The 23,218-nt window shown below is 43.2% G+C and overlaps 1 protein-coding gene and 1 long non-coding RNA gene across 2 annotated transcripts in view; one reads left to right on the top strand and one right to left on the bottom strand.

Annotated features, from left to right (window-relative positions):
• The window catches only part of ASPSCR1 (ASPSCR1 tether for SLC2A4, UBX domain containing), a 66,430-nt gene extending 51,576 nt beyond the window's left edge, over positions 1-14,854 (bottom strand). The window contains exons 1-3 of the mRNA XM_081899734.1: positions 14,581-14,854; positions 12,662-12,717; positions 5,702-5,816 (exon numbers count right to left, since the gene is read on the bottom strand). Coding sequence (XP_081755860.1) covers positions 5,702-5,816; positions 12,662-12,717; positions 14,581-14,679 — 270 coding nt within the window. The 5' untranslated portion in view covers positions 14,680-14,854. The remainder of the gene's footprint in view (positions 1-5,701; positions 5,817-12,661; positions 12,718-14,580) is intronic.
• The window catches only part of LOC309363632, a 92,375-nt gene that overhangs the window by 33,628 nt on the left and 35,529 nt on the right, over positions 1-23,218 (top strand). The gene's annotated exons all lie outside the window — the stretch shown is intronic.

The following is a 23,218-nucleotide window of genomic DNA, read 5'->3' as shown; positions in this document are numbered from 1 at the left end:
TTCCATCCTATCACTGTCATGGCTTTCCCTGTTTCTTCATTGCCCAAGACCAGCCTCTGGATTATCCTTGGCTGCATAAGGGTGCCGACAACTGACATCACCGGGCTAGAAGACTCTTGCCCAGAAATCCACTCTGCCAATTGCATCAGTTTTTTAGGCAGCAGTTCAAAGCCAGTCATGACACGAAAGTCATATTCAGGCAATTAAATGAAAACTTCACAGAAATCCCAAGCTACGTATAAATATTAATCTTTTTATCCAGCAAACAGAGAGCCATGCCAATTAGTTTCTAAGTTTACAAACACACGAGTACAAGACTGATGAACGGCTAAAGTGCTGTGTTAGTTCTTTGTAACAGTACACTTCCCCTGACCACTGAGGAATCTGCTTTCATTGCCTTACGTACATGTATTTCAAAAGCCAGAAAGAAAGAAGATGTGGACCCAAATTCAATAAAGAGGACATGAATTAAAGAGGACAGTTCTTAACAGTTGTGGTCTAGAAAATTTCACAGCTTGCTTCCAGTCAGGATGTACATATCCTGTGTTTTCATCATGCAATCGAAGCTACAAATTATTCAGTTACACCATCACTATTTACCAGTTGAAGGCACTAACACTGGGATATAGGACATAGTATGCTGATTTAGCTCATGTAAAGGCCGCTGGGAAATACAATAAACACTACAAAATATATATTATTTACAGTATTGGCCTGAATATAAGCCACACCTCTTTTTAGAAATTCCGACCGTGAAAAGTTAAAGTGCGACTTAAATTTGAAACCTTACAAAAATTGGTTTTTTTACGATATTGCTGGTGAAACAGACATACGGTAAAATGGAATGGGTGTGAGTGCCTGCGTAATTTTAAGGGAGCAGCTTATATTCGGGTATTGACTTTTTTTCTTTTTCCCTGTGAATTTTAAAGGTGAGGCTTATATTTGGTTGCGGCTTATATTTGGGCCAATACGATATATGTCTCAGAAATTAAATAATATACAAATAATTTCACCTAGCATCGCAGCCACAGAGGAAGACATCTTTATTATTATTTATTTATCGAATCTCTATACAGCCCTATACCCAGAGGTCTCAGGATGGTTCACGGAACAAAATCAAAATATAAAACCACAAAATATATAATCATAATAAAAGCAACAACCCAATAAACCCCCCACCCCCCAAAAAACCCCCCACATTTTAAAAGGGTATTATTACTTAGCAGAAGTAATTGAAGAAATTATGCAGCCATTTAGAAACTCTTTTGGAATGCGATATTATGGTCCTTGCAACCAACCAACAAACAAAACCAAATACGAAATAACAGATTTTCATAAACTGCTTGGAGATTTGTTTACAATTAAGCAGTATACTCAGTTCGTTAAATATATATATTGCCCCAATTCGTAGCTCACATTTAGCCACAGTTTCAGCTATCTATAGTTTAATGGGACGAGAATTAGCTGAGATTCCTGTATTTTCCCACTGTTGCCACACAATATAATAAATATGTCACAGCCAAACATGTCGTATCATCTGAATTCTGGCTCCTAATTCCCCCAAACTATGAGTGGGAAACCAAGAATAAGCCTTGGTTATCGCTCATGGCTTGTTTGGAGAGAAGCAAACCAGAAGCTGAGGTTCAGATGACACAACAGTGCAGCAGAAGCAGGGAGAGAAATATCACAGAGAAGCTTTTAAGCAGCAAATCCCAACAGGTTGACCCAAAACCAGGGCTGGGGAACCTTGGGCGCTCCAGATATCATTGAAATCCAACTCCCATCATCTATCACCATTGACCTTGCTGGCTGGACTTGATGGAAGCCGGACAATATCTGGAGGCTCAAAGGTTCCTCAGGTTCCTCATTTTAAACTATGGTTTAATGTGGCATGCCCAGGCCATTGCCAGCCAACACAATTTAAGGTCATCCTTTGAGGTGTCTAATTTTCAAGTTAAGGTAGTTTACTGACATACAGTGGTACCTCAGGTTACATACGCTTCAGGTTACAGACTCCGCTAACCCAGAAATATTACCTTGGGTTAAGAACTTTGCTTCAGGATGAGAACAGAAAACATGCAGTGGCGTCGCGGCGGCAGCAGGAGGCCCCATTGACTAAAGTGGTGCTTCAGTTTAAGAACAGTTTCAGGTTAAGAACGGACTCCAGAACGAATTAAGTACTTAACCTGAGGTATCACTGTATACAGTTTAACTAGAATTCCCAGCATCCCTATTTGCTATGCCGGCTGAAGCTGATGGGAACTGGAGCCCAACAAGGTTTCCGGAGTTGCAGACAACAAAGCAGTCAAGGTTTATAATTTAATTACCGGTATTGACAGCATAAGAGTCGGCACAAGGGGCTTATTTATTTAAAGCACGTTAAAATCCCATTCTTCAACCAAAAAATGCCCTCAGTCTCACATAAAAAAAAAAAAGACGCCACTCCTTGCCCATCTCCCCCACTGGTTGTCTCTGCCCTCTGGAATTGTCAGTTTCGGTTCAAGAAGCTCTTTCACAGACTTTAACAAACCACTTCTAATGAACTGAGTCACATTCCTTATAGTAATAGTTTGGAATTAACAGAATTAGGCATTGCTTAGCCTTGTTACTAACTCAACTGATAAATCTTGATTTCTGCAACTAGTTATTTAGTCATGACCTGTCTCCCTTTTCGATTTAATGCAGCAGATAACAATTTCAATACTTCCAACAGATAAAATCTAACTCCACGAATTATTGATAAAGGATTAGTAATGAGTCTTAATAGCAATATTTTTATATTAATTAAACATGTTCCTTTTGTAATTAATAATTTAGGATTAACTGGACTAAACTGTTGATTAACTATTTATATCCGAGTCAATAATTAAATCTGTTTCTGGGATTACATATCTTATTTTTGAAGTAGTTTCCCCTGAACACTCCACCTAAAAATGTATGTGTGGTTTTAGTCAATATCTTCCTTAAGTTCAACAACTGACTACTGGAGGCTAGACAGTGGATTCATTTAAAGGATATACACAGAGAATTCATTTACATTTCTGAAATATACAAACATCAATCCCCATATATTTTCCCTATCTAGTTCCATTCATTCCACTCTAAAAGTAAATATAAATAAATAATATGCTTTGTTAAATTAGTTCTATCCTTCAGTTGCTAGTATTGATTAGTTTCCTGAGGGAGTTATTTCTTTTTAATTACAATATGTATCTGATAATTTTTTCAAGAGCTAAAAAATCAGACGTCAGATGTTCTAAAGCTACACTACCAAGTCTGAAGCCCACAACCCTTAGGTAAGGGGGATAACTTTCCAATGCTACAACATAAAATACAGGTTACAAATCCACAGCCCAATGACTCAATGCAGCCTGCAAAACCACTGTTAGCAGCTTGCCAGCCCTTTACCAAAATCAAGCACTACTTCTTTATTTGCAAAGACCCTCTTCGCCCTCTGGCACAGTACAATTGCTGGAATGCCTTAGGCTCAGGAAACAAGGACGGATGCTCCAACCTGCAAAGGCTTCTACCAATGGTGTCTCACAAGAGGAAGAAGAAGTGCTGTTCCAAGGTAATGTCTTCAACCAGAACCAGTGTGGAGGCCGAAGGAATGAGGAGTCTGGAGCTAGGAGGTGGAACACAGAAACTGGAGTACGGAGGAGCTCTGAAGGGAGCTCTTTACCCAGCAAAGGTCCAGAGGAGTCTGAGGAACGTACATAGTCCCCGTCTCTCCCTGGTCCTCTTCTGGGTCACAGCCTGCAGTTGGGTCTTCTCCCCACTCCTCCCAAATAGATCCCTCCTCCCATGTAGAACCCTGCCAACAGAGCTGTCTGGAAGGCAAGAAGATAACCCTGCAAGTTAGGCCTTCCCATCTGCTCTCCCACCACTTTTCCTCCTGCGGCCCAGGGGATGATGGGGAAGAACTGCAGATCAAGGTGGATAGGGTTGAAGAGGAAGCAAAGGAGGCATTGTTGAGATGGGGCTCTTCTGGTTGCCTTGGGACTGGTATGGGTTTCTTTAAGTATTCGGTGGGAATAGGGTGCTGTATGCAACCCCCAAATCCCTTCCTCTGAAGAGGTCTCTCCAGGGTATGAGTCTGTCAGGATCCTAACAGGTGAGTGACTTCCTCACCCACCTACCCTGCCCACAACCATCACAGTGCTGGGCCAAGTGGAGTAAATTTAATCCATCTGTCCCATCCTGTTGGTGTGATTTCCAAACATCATGGCGAGAGTAGAGAGAACATTTGATATTTACCTAGAGAACAAAGCTGAGCCTTCCAAATACTTCTTCATCAAAAGCTTAACTGACTCACATTGCCAGTACAAATGCAATTTCTCTCCATTGCATTCTCAGCCAATTAATTTTATGAAAAGTTGTTGGCTAACTGACCATAAATTGATGATTCTTTAATTGGTTTAGTGTGCTCCAGCAAATTTCCACTGAAAAGGATTTGCCTTGGTTCTTCATTTGTTCATTGTTGTATATACAATTTCTGTAAGTCTTTAGGGCTTCTTCTTTTTTAAAGAAAATATAGTTGGCCTTGGTAAATAACTTATTCTTTTAGGGATTTTAAGAGCAGAACTGCTAGCCCTGAAAAAGTATATTGTTTGGGTTTCACACTTAGCTAGAATTAAGCCCCAGTGAATACCATGGGATTTATTTTGGGGTAAATACACATTGGACTGCATTGTAAGTCAAACATATATCACCATTTCATAGCAAAGCTTAATCTATGCTTTTAAAGCAATATTATTGCCATTTTCAAACCAATTTCTGTGCATTCTCCCATGTTTTTCATCACTCTTCCAACACTTATTACTGATATGTGAAAATCTAAGTGGCACACAGCATCTAATGGCAATATTAGCCAGGTCAACCATTTAGAACCATTTAGGAGATCCAATTTCATTTACAAAACTGATAAGAACCGCAGTACAATATAGTATATCCCAGACAAGGAAAGCCAAACCCTTTCTCTTTTGGCAACTTTATTCAGGTCAGACTAAGCCTTATGTCAGATGGTAATTACCAAAGAACATGAGTTTTAAAAATAAAATTACGGAGAAATACAGTGGTACCTCAGGTTACAGATGCTTCAGGTTACAGACTCCGCTAACCGTGAAATAGTACCTCGTGTTAAGAACTTTGCTTCAGGATGAGAACAGAAATCGTGCTCGGGTGGCGCAGCAGCGGGAGGCCCCATTAGCTAAAGTGGTACTTCAGGTTAAGGACGGACCTCCAGAACTAATTAAGTTCTTAACCTGAGGTACCACTGTGTATGATATGCTTTCTAAAAAGGACTGAGGTCCTACTACTACTATGGCATCTCTCACTCTTTCTTTTATCAACTCCATTTAAGATTATAAATGAGTTGACAGAAAGAAGGTGAAGAGGTTGACAGTGAATGAGAGGCAACTTACAGTACAGTACCTAGAGAAACTGAGGGATTTCTTTATCGTGCCTGTCTTTATCTTGTACAAAAAGCCTTAGATGGAATCCAGCAGCATCTGGAGGGTCACAGGTTCCTCCACTTTGCCTTGAGATTTCGCTTTAAAAACAAAGCAACATATATAGGTTCATAAGGAAGCTGAGAATCCTGTGAAGGGGGATTTCTTATCATCGTCCCTCTGACAAAACCCTGCCACGATGACGGCTGGAATGTGAGCTAGAAGTGTGTTATAAAGTGAAAAGAACCTACCGTAGTTTCAATTCCTGCTCTATTACGAGAGACTGGCACCATCTCCAGTTTGGCGTTGTTGGGTAGGTTGGCAAATCTCCATTGAACAGAGAGATCCAGCACAGTCCTCTGAAACCTGCAAAAGAAACAGTCTAATGATATCCTTTTGCCCTGAGACTAATTCAGACTACTTATCAGTGATTCCCCCTCGCCCCCGTATTTTGTAACCCGATAATTTCTACTTGTGTTCTTCTGGCTGCTGCATGGAATAACACATAAATCTGACATTTGGGAATTGTAAGTAAAATCCATTAAAACCTACAGAACTGTGTGGTCTGATCACTACAAGAGGGGGATAAATGGAGAAGCACTGTAAGCATACTAGACTGGATATTAAAAGGGTCTGACAGCCTTTATTCCTAATGCTTCACTGTTGCTAAACATTTTGTGATTTTTAAACTCTGCTGGGGCTGTCTTACTACTGGAGAATGTGTTCAGCCTGCACTCTGGATCTAAGGATCCAGCCAAGTTCTTTATTAATTACCCCAAACAGGTGATCTCTAAATCTACCCCCCCCCCCGAACAATCTTCCTTAAATTAAATTAAGTTACTACACTACATGTGAGACATTTTCCCCTGGTTTTTCCCACATGGGTGCTAACCACACAGGTCCTTAGCATGATATCATCATTCCCTAGCCATGGTCAGGCAACAAGGATTTATACAATTTGCACCATTCATGTGGTTATGGGCCTTTAAATGTTACCACAATGCTGTGAGATGGACCCACAGAAAAGCAATTCGCCAGCACCACAGTAATGCTTGAAAGGTACTCCTAAAATATTGTTTTCTGTTGCCACATTTTATAGCGTACTAAACCGAACATGTAGATTTGTGCAACCATGATTTTAGGTTCCACATAGATTTCCCCAACATAATCAGAATATCATGGAACAATTAGTACTAGTTCCTGATGCTCACAGAAACAATGGCTTGAATCCAGAGGTATTTATACTTGTGCAATTGGTGGTTCCAATATCCACTAACATCCCTCTCCAGCAGCATCTCTGCACTTGCCATGTCCCATGTCATTCTAGAAGGCTTTCTGACCTGCAGGGGCTGCTTTTCAGAGGGCACAAGGACTGTGGCTGGAAGGATGAGGCAGGAAAGGTCCACTGCATGACATTCACCCCTATGCTCCCCTGGATTCAAGCCAACAATATTAGGTCAGCTACTTACTTCCCCCTCTCCCTTGCTTCATTTAACACAGTTTAGTAATAATAATAATTATTATTATTATTTATAGCCCGCCCTCCCCAGCCGAAGCCGGGCTCAGGGCGGCTAACTACAATAAAATAGTAAAACATTCTAAAATAATTTCATTATAAAATTAATTCAACTCAAATTGATGGCAACCATTAGACTAAAGTTCTGTGAAGATTGCCAAAGGAGGGAGTCAGGCTGTGCCCTGACCAAAGGCCTGGTGGAACAGCTCTGTCTTGCAGGCCCTGCGGAAAGATGTCAAGTCCCGCGGGGTCCTAGTCTCTTGTGACAGAGCGTTCCACCAGATTGGAGCCACAGCCGAAAAAGCCCTGGCTCTAGTTGAGGCCAGTCTAACCTCTCTGTGGCCTGGGACCTTCAGGATGTTTTTGTTTGAAGACTAGGAACAACAGGAGCCACCCAACTGCATACAAAGGGCCACACTCATAGAAGCTGTAGAGTAAAGCAATGGAAAGAGGTGCAAGCATTTTCATATCAGGAAAACATTTGGATAGAAAATAGAAAAAAGCTGCAGGAGTTGCTATTTGGAAAGAGCTGACATACATGTGACAAGCAGAGGCAACGCTACTGTCAGTGTTTTTATTTTCAGAGAGGGTCCCAGGCCCAAACAGCTGCTTAATAGAGGAACAGCTTGTTGTAAAAAGAATAGTCTAGAACAGCAGCATGACCCAGTTGCACATAGTGCCGTGTGATGTCAGTTATGAGAGGGGCTGTTTCCACCAGAGTGTTCAGAGACCTGGGGAGCCAGTGGAATCCTTTGTTAGAGGCCTGTATGAAATAGCAGCACAACAGTTAACTCTGTATCGCAGCTATTATAGGCAAAGTGAGATGGCATCTGTGGGCAGCAGATGTTTAGTGTTCCAAAGGACAGCAGAGTAGGAGGCATACAGGTCAAAACCATAAGGCACAATCCACCAGGACAGTTCCTGCATGAGCCCCATTAAAATGAGCAGGATCTAGAATAGCTCCCATTCATATCCATTAGTTATGCACAAGATGGCTTTCTCTAGACCTATGAACTAGTTCAAGTGAAGGCAATGCCATTTCCATTTTCCACCCCAGGTACGTAAATGCCTTTGGCTCTCCATAGCTGCAGCTTCAACAACAACAACAACAATTTATTATTTATATCCCTCCCCAGAGATCATCGGCCAACGCGACCAAGGCAGTTTCAGTCTCATGGTGAGGCTTGAATCCCGATTGGAAGGGATCTAAATGGTCCACATCCTCCAGGCGTGCTTGGAGTTGTTCAGCAACCACCCGCTCAATCGCCTTGCCCAAGAATGCTAGATTTGAGACGGGGCAATAGTTGGCCATATTGGCCGGGTCTAAAGTTTTTTTTTTAAGAAGTGGTTTAATGACTACCTCTTTCAGTGGGTCTGGGAAGACTCCCTCACAGAGGGAAGCATTCATCACCCCACAGAGCCCATCGCCCAGGCCTTCCCGGCTCACTTTTATTAGCCAGCATGGGCAAGGATCAAGGAGAAAGGTGGTCGGTTTCACTCGTCCAAGCAATCCTCGGAGGTAACAGATTGGAACTGATCCCATGTAACATGACTAGACAGGACTCTAGCACTCTCCCACCCTGGCCCGACTCCCATGGTGGAGTCTACCTCTTCTGAATCTGAGCAACTTTATCTGCAAAAAACTTTGCAAAAGCATTGCAGGAGATCTTGCAATAACAAGGGTATTAACTGTCTCAGTGACTCAACTGCAGGAAAACACAACCCTAGCAACACCATTAACAGCAGGTCTACCTGCAGCTACATTTACCGTACTTCCCAAAACATGGAGGAATGAACAATCTTCTCATAGCAGTGATACCATTTATCATCAAAGGTTTCACATGTATCAAAGCTTGCTGAAACTGCTGGATTACAGTATAACTGATGAAGTGACAAAGGCACAGAGAGCCTTCTGCCTTACCAGCATCCATTGAGCAACAGAATATTTAGTTTGGAACTTAATATTCCTTTAGACTGCCATGCCTATTAACATCACCTGCACCAACCAGAATGGGATGCTTCTTGCCCTAACTATGAAAGGGAATCTACTGTGGGGATTATTATTATTTTACTTGAGAAACACTTTTTAAAAAAACTAAATTTGAAATCTGGGCTCTTATTAATCATTTTCTGATTCACCTGTAATTATTGATTATATTGTTGCCAGATTTTGTTAATTTTCATGGGGTGGTATGGTTTTAGTATTATACAGATAAATTACTGGATTTCAATGTTTTATTTTGCACTGTAAATATTTTAGTATTCTTGTTAGTCACCTTGAGTTCTCTAAGAAAGGCATCTAAGAAATATTAATAATGATATTAATACATGCCTATTTCATAGACTGATTATGCCAAAATACTTGGAATTTGGGGCTATAAATCCCTAGAGAAGTTGGTGAGTATGCATGGAATTACTGTAAGATATATTATTGCTAAAACAGGGAGGGAGAACCTGTGGCCATTTAGAGGTTGTTGAAGTACAACACCCATCATCCCTAACCGCTGGTCATGCTAGTTGGTGCTGATGAGAGGCAGAGTCCAACAACATCTGGCGGTCCATCCGTTCCCCATCTCCATTCTGAATGAACTAGTGACTGTGTTTTCACATCAGGGAAGTGGGTCTATCTCAGTGTTTCCCAACCTTTTTTGGGCAAAGGCACACTTGTTTCATGAAAAAAATCTCAAGGCACACCACCATTAGAACATGTTTAAAAAATTAACTCTGTGCCTATATTGACTATATATAAAGTAACTCTCTTTAATAGGAATCAAATAAACACAAAGATAGTATTTTATAATTACTTTATTATGAAATAGTAAGTAAACAGAAATATGAAAAATTATAAAATACTTTATTCAGTGCGAAACCTGAGCCTGTTTGGCTGAACACAAAGCTGATATTCTGGCTGGAATCGAAGAAAGACACACACGTAGCTCTTCGTCAACAGCTCTCAGTCTCTCTCTGTATTTAGTTTTTATAGCAATCATGCTTGAAAAGCTCAACTCACAGAGATATGTAGTGGAAAATGGGAGAAATGTCAAAATAGCTTTGTTTGCCAGAAGGGGGAACTCCTTGGCAGTTTCCAACCAAAATCTGTCCAAAGGTAGATCAGCAAATCTTAGCTTGAAACCACGATTTTGTCTCAGTTCAATTAGTTCCTCCTGCTCTTGTAAAGTCATGTCCTTTCCACCAACTGACGCTGAGCTATAACGGTCCCTAATCCAGTCAAGGCATTCAGTGGAGACTGAAGAGAAATAAAATGACAACTTCCCCTCGAGAGTTTTTAAATGTTTACCTATTATCTCACACAGTGCAGCAGGGTGAACACCTTGCCATTGCTTGGTGAGTGTGAACATTTCAAGATTGCCACTTTCCACGTGTTGATGCCAGAGTTGCACCTTTGAACAGAATCCATTTATTTTATCTGTACTTGTAAGCAGGTTTTCATTTCGGCCTTGCATTCGTGTGTTCAGTTCATTCAGATGATGAAATATATCTGCCAGGTATGCCAGCCTTGCACACCACTCATCACTTGCAAGCAGCTTTGCGTAATCTGACCTCTCATTTGTCAGAAACACTTTACGTTCCTCCCGCAGCTCATACACACGAACCAAGACCTTGCCACGCGACAACCACCGGACCTCCGTATGAAACAGCAAGGTTTTATGCTTCGCTCCCATCTCCTCACACAAAGCTGCAAATATGCGACTTTTCACGGGTCGTGACTTTACAAAGTTTACCATGCGCACAACATCATCCAACACATGAACTAGGTCTGCTGGTAAAGTCTTGGCTACGAGGGCCTCACGGTGCAAAAAACAATGCATAACGATCACATCTGGATTTCTTTCCTTCACTCTGCTTACAAAGCCTTTGGTGTGCCCGACCATGGCTGCAGCTCCATCGGTGCAGACACTTGTGCAGTTTTCCCACTTAAGTCCTCCTTGTTCAAGGTATTCTGATGTGACCCGAAAAATTTCTTCTCCTGTTGCTTTTTCTGGCAATGCCTTGCAGAAAAAGAAGTTTTCTCGAATTGCATCACCATCAACAAAACGCACATTGGCCAAGAGTTGAGCATGTCCACTGATATCAGTAGACTCGTCAAGTTGTAATGCAAATTTCTCACTGCTATGGATCTTTTCCAAAACCACACTTTCAATGTCTGCAGACATGTCATTAATACGTCTGGAAATTGTGTTGTTTGAGAGAGGGACTTTGGCTATTTCCTTAGCTGCTTCAGGTCCGAGCATCTCCTCTACAATAGCTTTGCAGGCGGGAAGTATTAATGTCTCTGCCACAGTGTGCGACTTTTTTGACTTGGCTATAAGTTCAGCAACGTGATAGCTAGCTTTAAGACCTCTTTCATTTACCTTTGAGGTTTGTCTCATGAAAGTTGCCTGTTTCTCCGTGTTTTCACGCAGGCGAACAAAATAGTCCGCATTCTTGTTTTGAAGCGAAGGGTGTTTCGTTTGGAGATGGCGTTTAAGTTTGCTTGGGACCATAGCACTGTTAGCTAGCTTTTCACCACACACCACGCACAGTGGAGTTGGTTGGTTTGCATCTCCGGTGAAAGTAAATCCAAATGAAATATAGCTTTCGCTATATTGCCTTGTGCCAGAGAATTTGCTTGAGCTAACCATCTTTGCTTTCTTTTCATGCCCACTCATACTTGGGCTCTCATCTGGCTCCAAATTTTGTTCAGAGTCCAGTTCTTTTCTTTTCAAAAACTTTTCCATCACTGCAGTATCCGGCCATCCAATTGCCACTGACAAACGGATACAGACCCCTTTTTTTTACAGCACAGCTCGCACAAATGTACACGGAACACCCTTTTCGAATTAAAACACACAGTCTCACGAGAGCAAGGAGCAGCGATTTTATATTTTACGAAAAGAAGTCGCTAGTCCTCATGGTGACAGGGTGGGAAATATTGAAAAGCAGAACCACCTTGAGGAAGGTGGAGCCATATCACATCCCGGCAGGAGGCCTAAATTGGTGGAACGCTCAGGCCCCGCCTATTCAAAGAGGACTATTAATTTGGAGAGCTGCTATCTTCCAAACTGTGAGACGACGTGGCAAAAGGGGAGCCCTGAATGGAACTTTGCGTTTTTGTCTCAACGCCGGTCTCGCGCTGCCGCTTCCCGCGCTCTCAAGGACCCGGGAGGAGGAAGGTGTGAAGGGAATCCCGAAGGCGCGAAAACCTCGCGCATGCGCAGGCCTTCCGCCTGCGACAGCCCAGTAGGCCGGCCGAAGCGAGCGGCGATGGGATGTGGGAGCTCGCTCGCTCGCCGCCCCGCGTGTGCTCGCCACCGCCGCCCCGCCTCTCGCCGCCCGACTCGCCCGCCTCCCTCCCACGGCACACCAGGCAACGTCTCGCGGCACACTAGTGTGCCGCGGAACACCGGTTGGGAAACACTGGTCTATCTAGCCCAGCATCCTGTTTTCAACAGTCAGCTGCAGGTACATGAGAACTGGTACTACATCTGACCAATTAAGATGAAAGTTTGATCTTGGCCAAGGAACACTCTGCTAGACATGTCAAATTTGGGATCACAGCCTCCAAAAGCGAATAGTTCTGGACGGCCATTGTGGGCTCCATATTACATTTCTCTCCCACCCATCCCCCAAATTAACGGCAAAGAAACAGCGAACTGTCAAGCTATAAAGGTATGGAAAAAACAGTAAGACTCACTTCAAATCATATTCATTGGGACTGAAATTCTGCTTTCTACAAACCTCTTCCAGAATCTTAAAAAAGAAAAAAGGCAAGATGTTAACATAAAATAGAGAGTTCTCCCATTCTGTCCCATAACATACTCAGTGCAGATTAGTCATAGAATTATAGAGTTGGAAGGTACCATGAGGGTCATCTAATCCACCCCCTCCTGCAATGCAGGAAACTTTTGCCCAAAATGGGGCTCAACTCATGACCCCAAGATGAAGAGTCTCATGCTCTAACAGGTGAGCTATCATTTACTTCAGTCAGCATCCTCCCCCCCCCCTTCTCAACTCATGCTTATGGGTCAAGTTGTGATTCTAACTTACATTAACAATTCCACCTGCATGAGAGGAAGATTCTCCCCCACAGCCCGGCAAGAGAATTTAGGCCAAATGTGAGAGTACAATCAGAGGAAAATTACATTTATTCTGGGGTAACACTGCAAACTATTCCAGGATGTTAACACGATACATTTCTGACAGAAAGTAGCAATCTCCCTCAACATTACATTGATTTGAGGACTAATTTTTCATAATGAAGGCTAAATTGACTGGTTGTTTTTAGGTACCCCATTGGTCCTTGTGGGATTTTATAGAGGATAATTATTTACATGAACCTTATGGAAGGAAACCTTATGGAATACTCATTTATGGACCACTGGATAATTATTTACATGAACCTTATGGAAGGAAACCTTATGGAATACTCATTTATGGACCACTGAACATGCAGGTTGGGAAACAAAAGAAAAAAGACCTTACATGAAAGAAGCTTAAATCAAAATCTTTGTGGTCCGATAAAAAAAGAAAACCTCTGATGAACTCTGATAGAGTGAGAGTGGAAAACCTTTTTAAAGTTATAGATCCACATACCAGTGGTGGGCTGGGTTAAAAGGAGGCAGAGTAGTGAATGTAAATATTACCTTTATATGGTAGGGTAGTTTCTACAGACACCATTCTCTGTTCTCCATCCAGTTAAATGATCATATTAAGCGCACATGCTAGCCAGACAAAAACACCTGAAGAGGGTGCAGAACAGGCCTGGGGAAGAGTATGGTCTGGGGAAAAGTCCCAAGGGACAGACAGAGAGGTCTGTAAGACCACATTCAGCCCCAAGGCCTGAGGTTCCCCACCACTGCGATAGAAGATCTACCCCCAAAAAATATAAATTACATTTCCCTGAGAGGCAAACCCAAAAAAGAATCTTGCAGCAACTTAAAGACTAGCATGTGCCATAATACATTTGGTAGGCTTTAAGGTGCCACAGGACTACGGGTTGGTTTCCCCCCATAAATTACATAAGACTAGAAGAGATACTTTTAACATTTCAAAGGGACTTTCAACTCTCTCATTCGCACCTGCCTTCATCGGAAGGCGTCTATTTTTTTCCGGCAGGGTCTACTAAGGTTTTACAGGAGGAGATCCCTCCTTTCAGTTCTTTTCTCCTACAGAAAATGCATTTCTCGACATAACCCCATTAAGGTTGCAATCCTAAACGCATTTACTAGCGAGTAAGCCCCTGCTGAATGACAGAAGTCACTTCGAAGTCAACAGCCAAGATGACTGCGCTGTCAGGGGCCATTTCTTTTCCCCACCAGGGGCAAATATCTACGATCCTCCCCCATTTCAGGAGGCCGGAGTCCTTCCATTATTGCACAACTTCCTTTCAGACACCGAGATAAAGGGAGGAGGAAAAAGCCCGTCACCGGCTTTTATCAGTCTTCAAGCCATTCCGTTTCTACCACTCAAGAAATTCGGGTCCGAGAGAAAAACCCTTGACAATTATGTGCCCTCTGGTCCAATCAGAACGAGCCTCTTTCCCCCCTTTCCTGCCCCAGGGCCAATCAGAGTGACTGCATCCGCCCAGCCTCCCCGTCCCTGGGCCAGACCCACCTGGAGCAGCGCGGTGCTTGGGCCTACTCGCACCGTCACTCGCCTCCCGTTCGGAGCCAGCACGGAGACCGCGGAAGTGCCGCCGCCAGCTGCCGCCATCGCCCCCCCTCTTCAGCCCCCGGCCGACCCCACCCCTGGCTGGCCCTCGAGCGCCTCAGCCGCCGGGCTCACCCCCCGCGCCCCGGCACTTGTCTATAGCCAGCCTCCTAGGTAGTTCAGCCCAATGGCCCCGGCAAGGGGGCGCGGCCACCACTCAGGCCGCCCCGCCTCACGCTTCGCCTCCCGCTCGCTCGCTCGCTCGCTGCAGTAGGGGTTCCTCCTTTAAAGGACTCGCGGCCGGTTCCTGAAAGAAATCTCTTCCGAGTATGCACGGCTGTGCTTTGCTTTCCGTTCGTTGTCGAGGGGCAGCTGTGCCCTCACTGTTAGTGAAAAGCGGGGCGGGGGGACACACACACCCAACTTTTGGATTCTTCAACATCAACTTCGTTGGACTGGTCATGTTGTGCGGATGCCTGATTATGGTCTTCCAAAGCAACTACTCTATTCCTAACTTAAAAATAGAAAGCATCATGTTGATGGTCAACAAAAGAGGTCTGAAGGCAAATCTAAAAAATTGTAGTACAGTATAAACACCAACAATTGGGAAACACTGGCCTGCAAGCACTACAATTGGAGAACAGCCTTTACCGAAGGTGTCATTTGGGCTTTGAAGACACTCGAACTCAGGACGCAGAAACGTGTTAAGAGGAAGGCACGCTTGGCTATTCTACACCGTGATCAACTTCCGCCCAGAAACCAATGTCCCCAATGTGGAAGGACGTGTGGATCCAGAATTGGCCTCCCCAGTCACTTAACGGACTCATTGTTAAAACCGTGTTTATGGAAGTCAATCTTACTCGGCTACAAGCGATCGCCAAAGAAGTAGTGAAAAGGGGGGGGAACCCAACTTTTCCACCTGGGTTTCTCTCTTGAAAAATACGTGTGTACCACTGCAGCGTTTGCTCAAAGACGGCTACTTTTAATATTGGGAGGGTCCCTGTGCCAGGGTCCCCCAGATCTACATTTCTATCCCAGAGGCATATATTTTTCTGTTGAATTTCTGCCTGTCTGGCACGCAGCAGGTGCAATGTACCGGGATCCTGCCAGGGAAGGAGCAGCAGCATCCTGAGTCCTGTATAATCTGCCAACCCATTGGCAGAGAGTAATAGATGGGACGCGGGTGGTGCTGTGGGTTAAACCACAGAGCCTAGGACTTGCCAATCAGAAGGTTGGCGGTTCGAATCCCTATGACGGGGTGAGCTCCTGTTGCTCAGTCCCTGCTCCTGCCAACCTAGCAGTTCAAAAGCACGTCAAAGTGCAAGCAGATAAAAAGGTACCGCTCCGGCGGGAAGGTAAATGGTGTTTCCGTGTGCTGCTCTGATTCGCCAGAAGCGGCTTAGTCATGCTGGCCACATGACCCGGAAACTGTACACCGGCTCCCTCGACCAATAAAGCGAGAGGAGCGCCGCAACCCCAGAGTCAGTCACGACTGGACCTACTGGTCAGGGGTCCCTTTACCTTTACTAGATGAGTAGGATTGGATCCATGAACGGGACTCCTGCCATATATAACTGCTCACATGGCCCCTGCCAAATTGTTCAGACTCTGTTCCCCATGTGTAACATGAGAATAGTAATGATCTGCCTCACTCACAAGGATGTCCTAAGGAATAAAGATGGTAAAGGAAACAGGAGGACATGGTAGTGAATTTGATGCTACTGTAAAGCAGTCAATGTTTGCTCAGAAGTAGGTCCCGCTCCCAGATAAATGGCATAGGAAAACTGGCATTCTTACCTACCTATTCCAACTACCCCCTGTAAGATGCTTCCCCTTTTGCCTATGAGTTATTTCCACAAATATTTCAACAATAGAACCTTCCATTAGATTTTGACCCTCACTGCATACAGGACCACAAAAACTGGGAGGGACTCAGGGCATCATGCAGACTGAGCTCCCAATCTTGCAACACTATTCCTTTGCCCAAATTTTTTTTTCTACTGAGGCAGACCCAGATTACACAACATCAGGGGTTCATTCACTGCACTTGTTCCAATGACATTTATGCCATAATCCGTCAACAATTTCCTCTTACATTCTGCTTACAAGAGACAGGCCCTCCTATGCAACGAATAAATTCACACACATCCAACTTCAGAAATGGTTATATTCATAAACTAGTAGGAAAACGTTTGACTTCCCAGGGCATTCTGCAACTGATCATAAGGCCGGCATTCCAGAAACAATGATCAATTAAAAAAAATCAGTTGTATTGCTTGTGGATTACATCAAGACAAAGACTGAAGGTTTTAAAAATCCATACTACATGTGTTGATTGGCTTACCATTGACAGAATAGCTGTGTTATCTATTGTGTTTTGTGAATAATTCCCTCCCCATTACAGGTGTTTATAATACAATCACCACAGCAATTCTGAGTAAATTATCACTAATCTACTGCTGTAAAGAGGGATGCAGGTGGCGCTGTGGATTAAACCACTGAGCCTAGGGCTTGCCAATCAGAAGGTCAGCGGTTTGAATCCCCAGGACGGGGTGAGCTCCCATTGCTCTGTCCCTGCTCCTGCCAACCTAGCAGTTCGAAAGCACACAGTACAAGTAGATAAATAGGTACCGCTCCAGCGGGAAGGTAAACAGCGTTTCCATACGCTGCTCTGGTTCACCAGAAACGGCTTAGTCATGCTGGCTCCCTCAGCCAGTAAAGCGAGATGAGCGCCGCAACCCCAGAGTCAGTCATGACTGGACCTAATGGTCAGGGGTCCCTTTACCTTTACTACTGTAAAAGTTAAATGTAAACCTATTTGACATGCATTCAACGTCCAGTTACTACTGATTGTAACTTTTGATTCCCCTCCCCTTCAACTCCCTCCTTACAAATTTCTCCTTTATATACCTGTCAACAAAGATTTTACTTCAGGCATCTGACATTGTGGGGATTGGTCCATGAACTCTTATGCCTTAACAAATTTGGTAGACTTTTCAGTGCTGCAAATCTCTGTTTTTGCTGTGAAACCAACACATATCCCTCTGGAAATCAGAACACATATTAACCCTGCAAGGCTAACCCAGAGTTCATTTCATACTACCTTTCCTACAGTCTCTGGGTTGGCTTATTTTATGAAATAATTGGGAGGGATGGGGGTGGGGGGACCTTTTAAATTTTTTTATCCAGCATTGCAATATAGCCAGAATCAGTCGAAACAAGTCAGTCCAACACATGAGAACTGACAGTCCTGCATAAACAGTTCATGGTCCTGATGTGTTTATCTTTAAGCCTCTGAAAGGTTCTAGATCCAGCTGATAGTGAGGTTGAGACAGATAAGACCAAGGGTAACTGATACCTGTTGCATCTTATCTTTTCCATTTTGTATAAAAGGTATGACACGTAGGCGCTAGCAAATGCTAAATTGACCGGATTAACATCTTCTGTTTATGAGACACGCCAGTTTAAATGGGCGGAAAATGGTTTTAGTACAGAGCAGCTTGTTTCCATCAAGACAAATAAAAGGATAAGAAATTCCAAAGAAAACTACTTTTTTATGCAGTCAGTAGCAAAATAAAAGATACAGTGATCACCTATAATTGATCCCTACATGATAAATTAAAAAACAAGAAGCTACTACCACTTGACCCAACCTCTTCTCAGATAGATTATGAAAGCAAGGAGGGGATATAACGTTGAAGTCTGGGCTTCTAATTTTCACATTGCTAGAACAATATGTTTAAGAGAATGCATTGTTAAACTTAAATAAATGTAACATTACAGTGGTACCTCGGGTTACATATGCTTCAGGTTACATACGCTTCAGGTTACAGACTCCGCTAACCCAAAAATAGTACCTCGGGTTAAGAACTTTGCTTCAGGATGAGAACAGAAACTGCGTGGCGGCAGCGTGGCAGCAGTGGGAGGCCCCATTAGCTAAAGTGGTGCTTCAGGTTAAGAACAGTTTCAGGTTAAGAACGGACCTCCAGAACGAATTAAGTACGTAGCCAGAGGTACCACTGTATTGTACTCCATCTGTGCTAAGATTTTCTCATCAGTAAGTTAAACTTTATTGATAAACAGAAAGCTCCCTACTAATCAAAAATACTTTCCCCAGTGCAAATACTCTCAACAGATTTGACATGAGCTTCATCCTATTTGTTCAGTGTGTTCACACCCATCTAGTTTCCAAAAGGATCCATTAAGATTCCTTTAGCTTGCACTGCAAGTTATGTCTGTTTTTTAAAGTACCATCTCATCCATTCTATCCTGCACATCAAATTATTCATATTCTACCTTAGGCTGCAATCCTAACCTAATTTACCTGAAGGTAAGCCTCATTGGATTCAATAATTCAATACTTCTGAAGTTCTGACACAATTAGGGTTGCAGTGGTATGGAAAACCTTTAACAGTCTCTTCTAACTTATATAATCTTCCTGAAAGAATTCTAAAAAGTGTAGATCAGGAATCCCTAGATAGTAGGTGGGAGGCTGTGGAGGAAGTGGAGTGAAGACAAAAAGAAAGTGGGGGGGGGGGACGGCATGAAAGGAAAGAGTCTGAACAAATGTGAGTGCCACAATATTGTCAAAAAAGGCCTATCAGTAATAATAATAATAATAATAATAATAATAATAATAATAATAATAATAATAATATTTATACCCTGCCCACCTGGCTGGGTTTCCCCAGCTACTCTGACTGGCTTCCAGCAGAATATTAAAATACAATGATTCATCAAATATTAAAAGCTTCCCTATCAGTACTTTTACATGTGGCTTAAACCTATTTTGTAAATTGGCATATACAGCCAACACTTTGGAATTGCTAAAGTAAGATAGATTATTATAGGACCATATGCAAGTATTCCAGTGATGATGTGAGAAACAAGTGGTGCCATCATACCAGCTTTGGGAACAAATTCCCAGACTATCCCTGTACCTTTATCTCTACCATCTGAAGTTTAGACTGACACATTTAAGGTACCATCTTGTTTACAATGTCCTCCTCCTTGCACTTTCTCTGGATTTCAAGGCTTAAGGTCATCTTGGAAATATTTTCTGAGAATAAAGGGTCAAGTATGGCTTCTTTATTTCTCCAACTAGTTTATTAGCTAGGACTATATAACTTTTCAATTGTGAATGTACTAGGCATGGAAAAGTAGGCATTTAGACTGGATGTAGGTTTAACTGTTTTGTAAACATTGATTAAACATATGTAAACATTGATTAAAAAATTATTGAAGGCAATTTTTTGTTGAAGTTCAGCAAACTGTGTATTGGGCACCAAATGCAAAATTAATGTCCTACCATAGCTCTTGTCTGACAGCAGGAATGCTTAGTCTGTGGCCTCTGTTGTTGGATTCCAGTGCCAATTAGCTTAGCCAACATGGCCAATGGTCAAAGGTTCTAAGAGTTGCAGTCCAATATCTGGAGAACCTCAGCTTTCCCATTCCTGTCTTGTAAGTGATGAACATGGGTATAATTAATGCTGATCATAAAGGAGACACCCTGGGCAAGACACTAGAAAGATATATATAGGGAGGAAGGGAGGAAAGGAAGATGCAATAGCTCAGGGATGGGCAACCTACCGTATTTTTCGCTCTATAAGACGCACCAGACCACAAGACGCACCTAGTTTTTGGAGGAGGAAAACAAGAAAAAAAAATATTCTGAATCTCAGAAGCCAGAACAGCAAGAGGGATCGCTGTGAAGTGAAAGCAGCAATCCCTCTTGCTGTTCTGGCTTCTGGGATAGCTGCGCAGCCTGCATTTGCTCCATAAGACGCACACACATTTCCCCTTACTTTTTAGGAGGGAAAAAGTGAGTCTTATAGAGCAAAAAATACGGTATGTCCCTCCAAATGTTTTGTTAGACCACAACTCCCATCGTCCTCAACCATTGGCAATGAAGGCTGTTGGTTATGGGTGTTGGAGAGCCAGAGGTTCCTAATTCCTGCCATACCTAAGTTGTAGTGCACATTAAAGCAGAGGTGAGCAACTTGCAGTCCTTGGCCTAATTTCATGCAGGTGGGGGGCAGACCCAGAAGGAAATGAAGGGAGGAGTTGAAATGGATGCAGCAATGGAAGGAGGAGGAGGGGGGGTGTCTTCTGCAAGGGAGGAGAGAGAAGGGGATGTCCGAAGGAAAGAATGGCCCTTTCTACTATTGGCTGTAATGTCACTAATCATTGGTTTTGACCTCACCCAGTACCAGCACAAACACACGCACTTACCCCACAAGGAAAGTGGTGGGCAGCTTACCATGCAAGAGTTGAACACCTCAACTGCTGCTGTCCATCAGAATATGCAACAATGAACTAGATGAATCAGTGGTCTGATTCAGCATAAGGTAAACCGTACATTAACAGAACACAGAACTTGCCAATGGAGGACTTGTCTTCTGATTACATCTTACATTATACTGTAAGATGTCACCATAAGACTATTATACAGAAAAAAGGAAACATTTGGTTCTTCTAATAAACTGAAAGAGGACTGGTTGCTTGCATAAAAAAGGCCTGCACAGCCAGAGCTTGTTTCCTCATCCACTTTGAATTTGGGATGGCCCCCATCTTCTGTCTGAAGCATACAGCTGTTTTCTATTTTGCATCAGAAAGTGGCACATCCTTATAAGAACTGTATTACTTCTGTTAGAACAGCACTCTTTGAAGTAACTTGAGTCGAATTATCCATGTTGCAGGATTCAAGAAATGCCTCCAATTTCCAAGGGCATGTAATAATCAGAACTGTTATAAAGAGGTGAAAGGTCACATTTCATATCCAGCACCACTTCTAATTTGAAATAGTTGTATAAAATTAGAAGCATCGGGACACAGAGGAGGGGGAAGGGGACTACAACCTGGAGCTCATTACAGTTCTGAAGAGAGACGAATTCATCAGGGAAAAGATGAATACACCCTACATAATTCATTTTTGGTCTTATTTTGTACACTCCACTGATATCTAATTGATGAGGAACTGGTAAAAAATCTTTAGATATAGATTCTTCAGAGCCACCTTTAGGGGTATGTCACCTTTAGGGGATATTTAGTTGCATTGACCCTCAAATAAAATACCGTAGGTTGTGCTATGGCTGACCCCTACGCCCACCAAACCTAACTTATTCATATACACACTCCCTGCATATTCCAGTCGTCACCCAAGGCTGTACTCATTTATGTGAGCTCAGACTTAGTATCACATTAATGACTGAATGGGAGGATAAGTGGCTACTACAGTGATGGGTTGGGTATGATTTGACAATAACATTTTGGCCACTCCACCACTGATCTTCACTGGTGAGGTTTTCCACTGGTGTTATTGGGAGGAGTTCTTCCAGTATCTTAAGTTCCACCAGTGTTGCAGGGCTTCTGCCAGATTCTGGAGCCCCTCGGCTGACAAAACTCAAGCAGAGGATAATTGCAGCCTTAATATATTAGTCAGATTGATCAGATGAAAGTCTTTTGATTGACTAAAAATATTGATTGATTGACTCTGATTAATTGGGTAGACCGGTTTCTGAAAAAAAGTATTGTCAATGCAAGTATTTATAAAAACTGCAGATAGCAAATGCTGTCTTCTAAGACATTCCCTCCCTTTTCCCATGCACAGAAGGCAATGCTTCTACTAAAATACACTTCTCCATCAACCTAAAAGATACTTCTGCTTCAGATCTATTCCTTTTACCAATATGAGAATATGTGCACATTTCAGCAAACAACTGATTGACAAGAACCCATAAAATTAAGATTTCTCTAACTGGGTATCAGTTAGCAACACCCTATCTGTAAGATATCTCTAACTGGGTATCAGTTAGCAACACCCAGATTATGTTAAGCAGACTTATTCCATCCTGCTTCTCCAAACCCAGACCTGCAGTTCCTAAGCGCCAGCATTTGAACAGCTCCACTCTCCGGCATCAGGGACAGCCTAGGCCTGGCTCCTTAAACAAGTACGATAAGTTGCCTGACCAGCAGTCCAGCACTTGAGAAACGAACAAGCCTTTAGCAGAGCTTAGAGGACTCCCTTCCAGGGCAGGGAGTTTAGCCGTCACCAGCAGCTCTTATTTATTAATGTTACATTTATATCCCCACTTTTCCCTTACACTATTCTCTCCCTCCCCATCCTCACAGCAGCCCTGTGAGGTAGGCCGGTCTGGCAAGCTGCGACTGGCCCAAGATCAGACAGTGAGCTTCTCGCCTGAGTGGGGATTTGAACTTTGGTCTTCCAGGCCCTAGTCCAACATTTTAATCGGTGCACCACAGCGGGTTTCTTAGGGGGCAGATTATTAGTCATAAGCCCAACGAAACCTGCAAGTTTTGAGGCAAATACTTCTGAATGCCAGTGGCATGAGAAGCCTTGCTCTGAACACCAGATACTGAGGACAAACAAGGAGGGCGGGCTGGGCCTCGAAAGAGGCCTCCAGTTCGCCATTGCTGGAAGGCGCAGGGAAGGCTGTGGAACTCTATAGGGACACTCATCTAACCCCAGTAGGCCGCTTCTTGTGCCCTCGTGTTGGGGAAGGGAGTCCTGGAAGCAGCTAGGCCTGGACGGTCACCCATTCCCAGCCCCTACTCTCCTTCCGTGGTTCACGCAAGCAAAGTT

This window comes from Podarcis melisellensis (assembly GCF_964234715.1).
Source record: "Podarcis melisellensis genome assembly, chromosome: 2".
Lineage (NCBI taxonomy): Eukaryota > Metazoa > Chordata > Lepidosauria > Squamata > Lacertidae > Podarcis > Podarcis melisellensis.
Note: the sequence above shows the minus strand (reverse complement) of the source record. Positions and strands in the feature narration are given on the sequence as shown.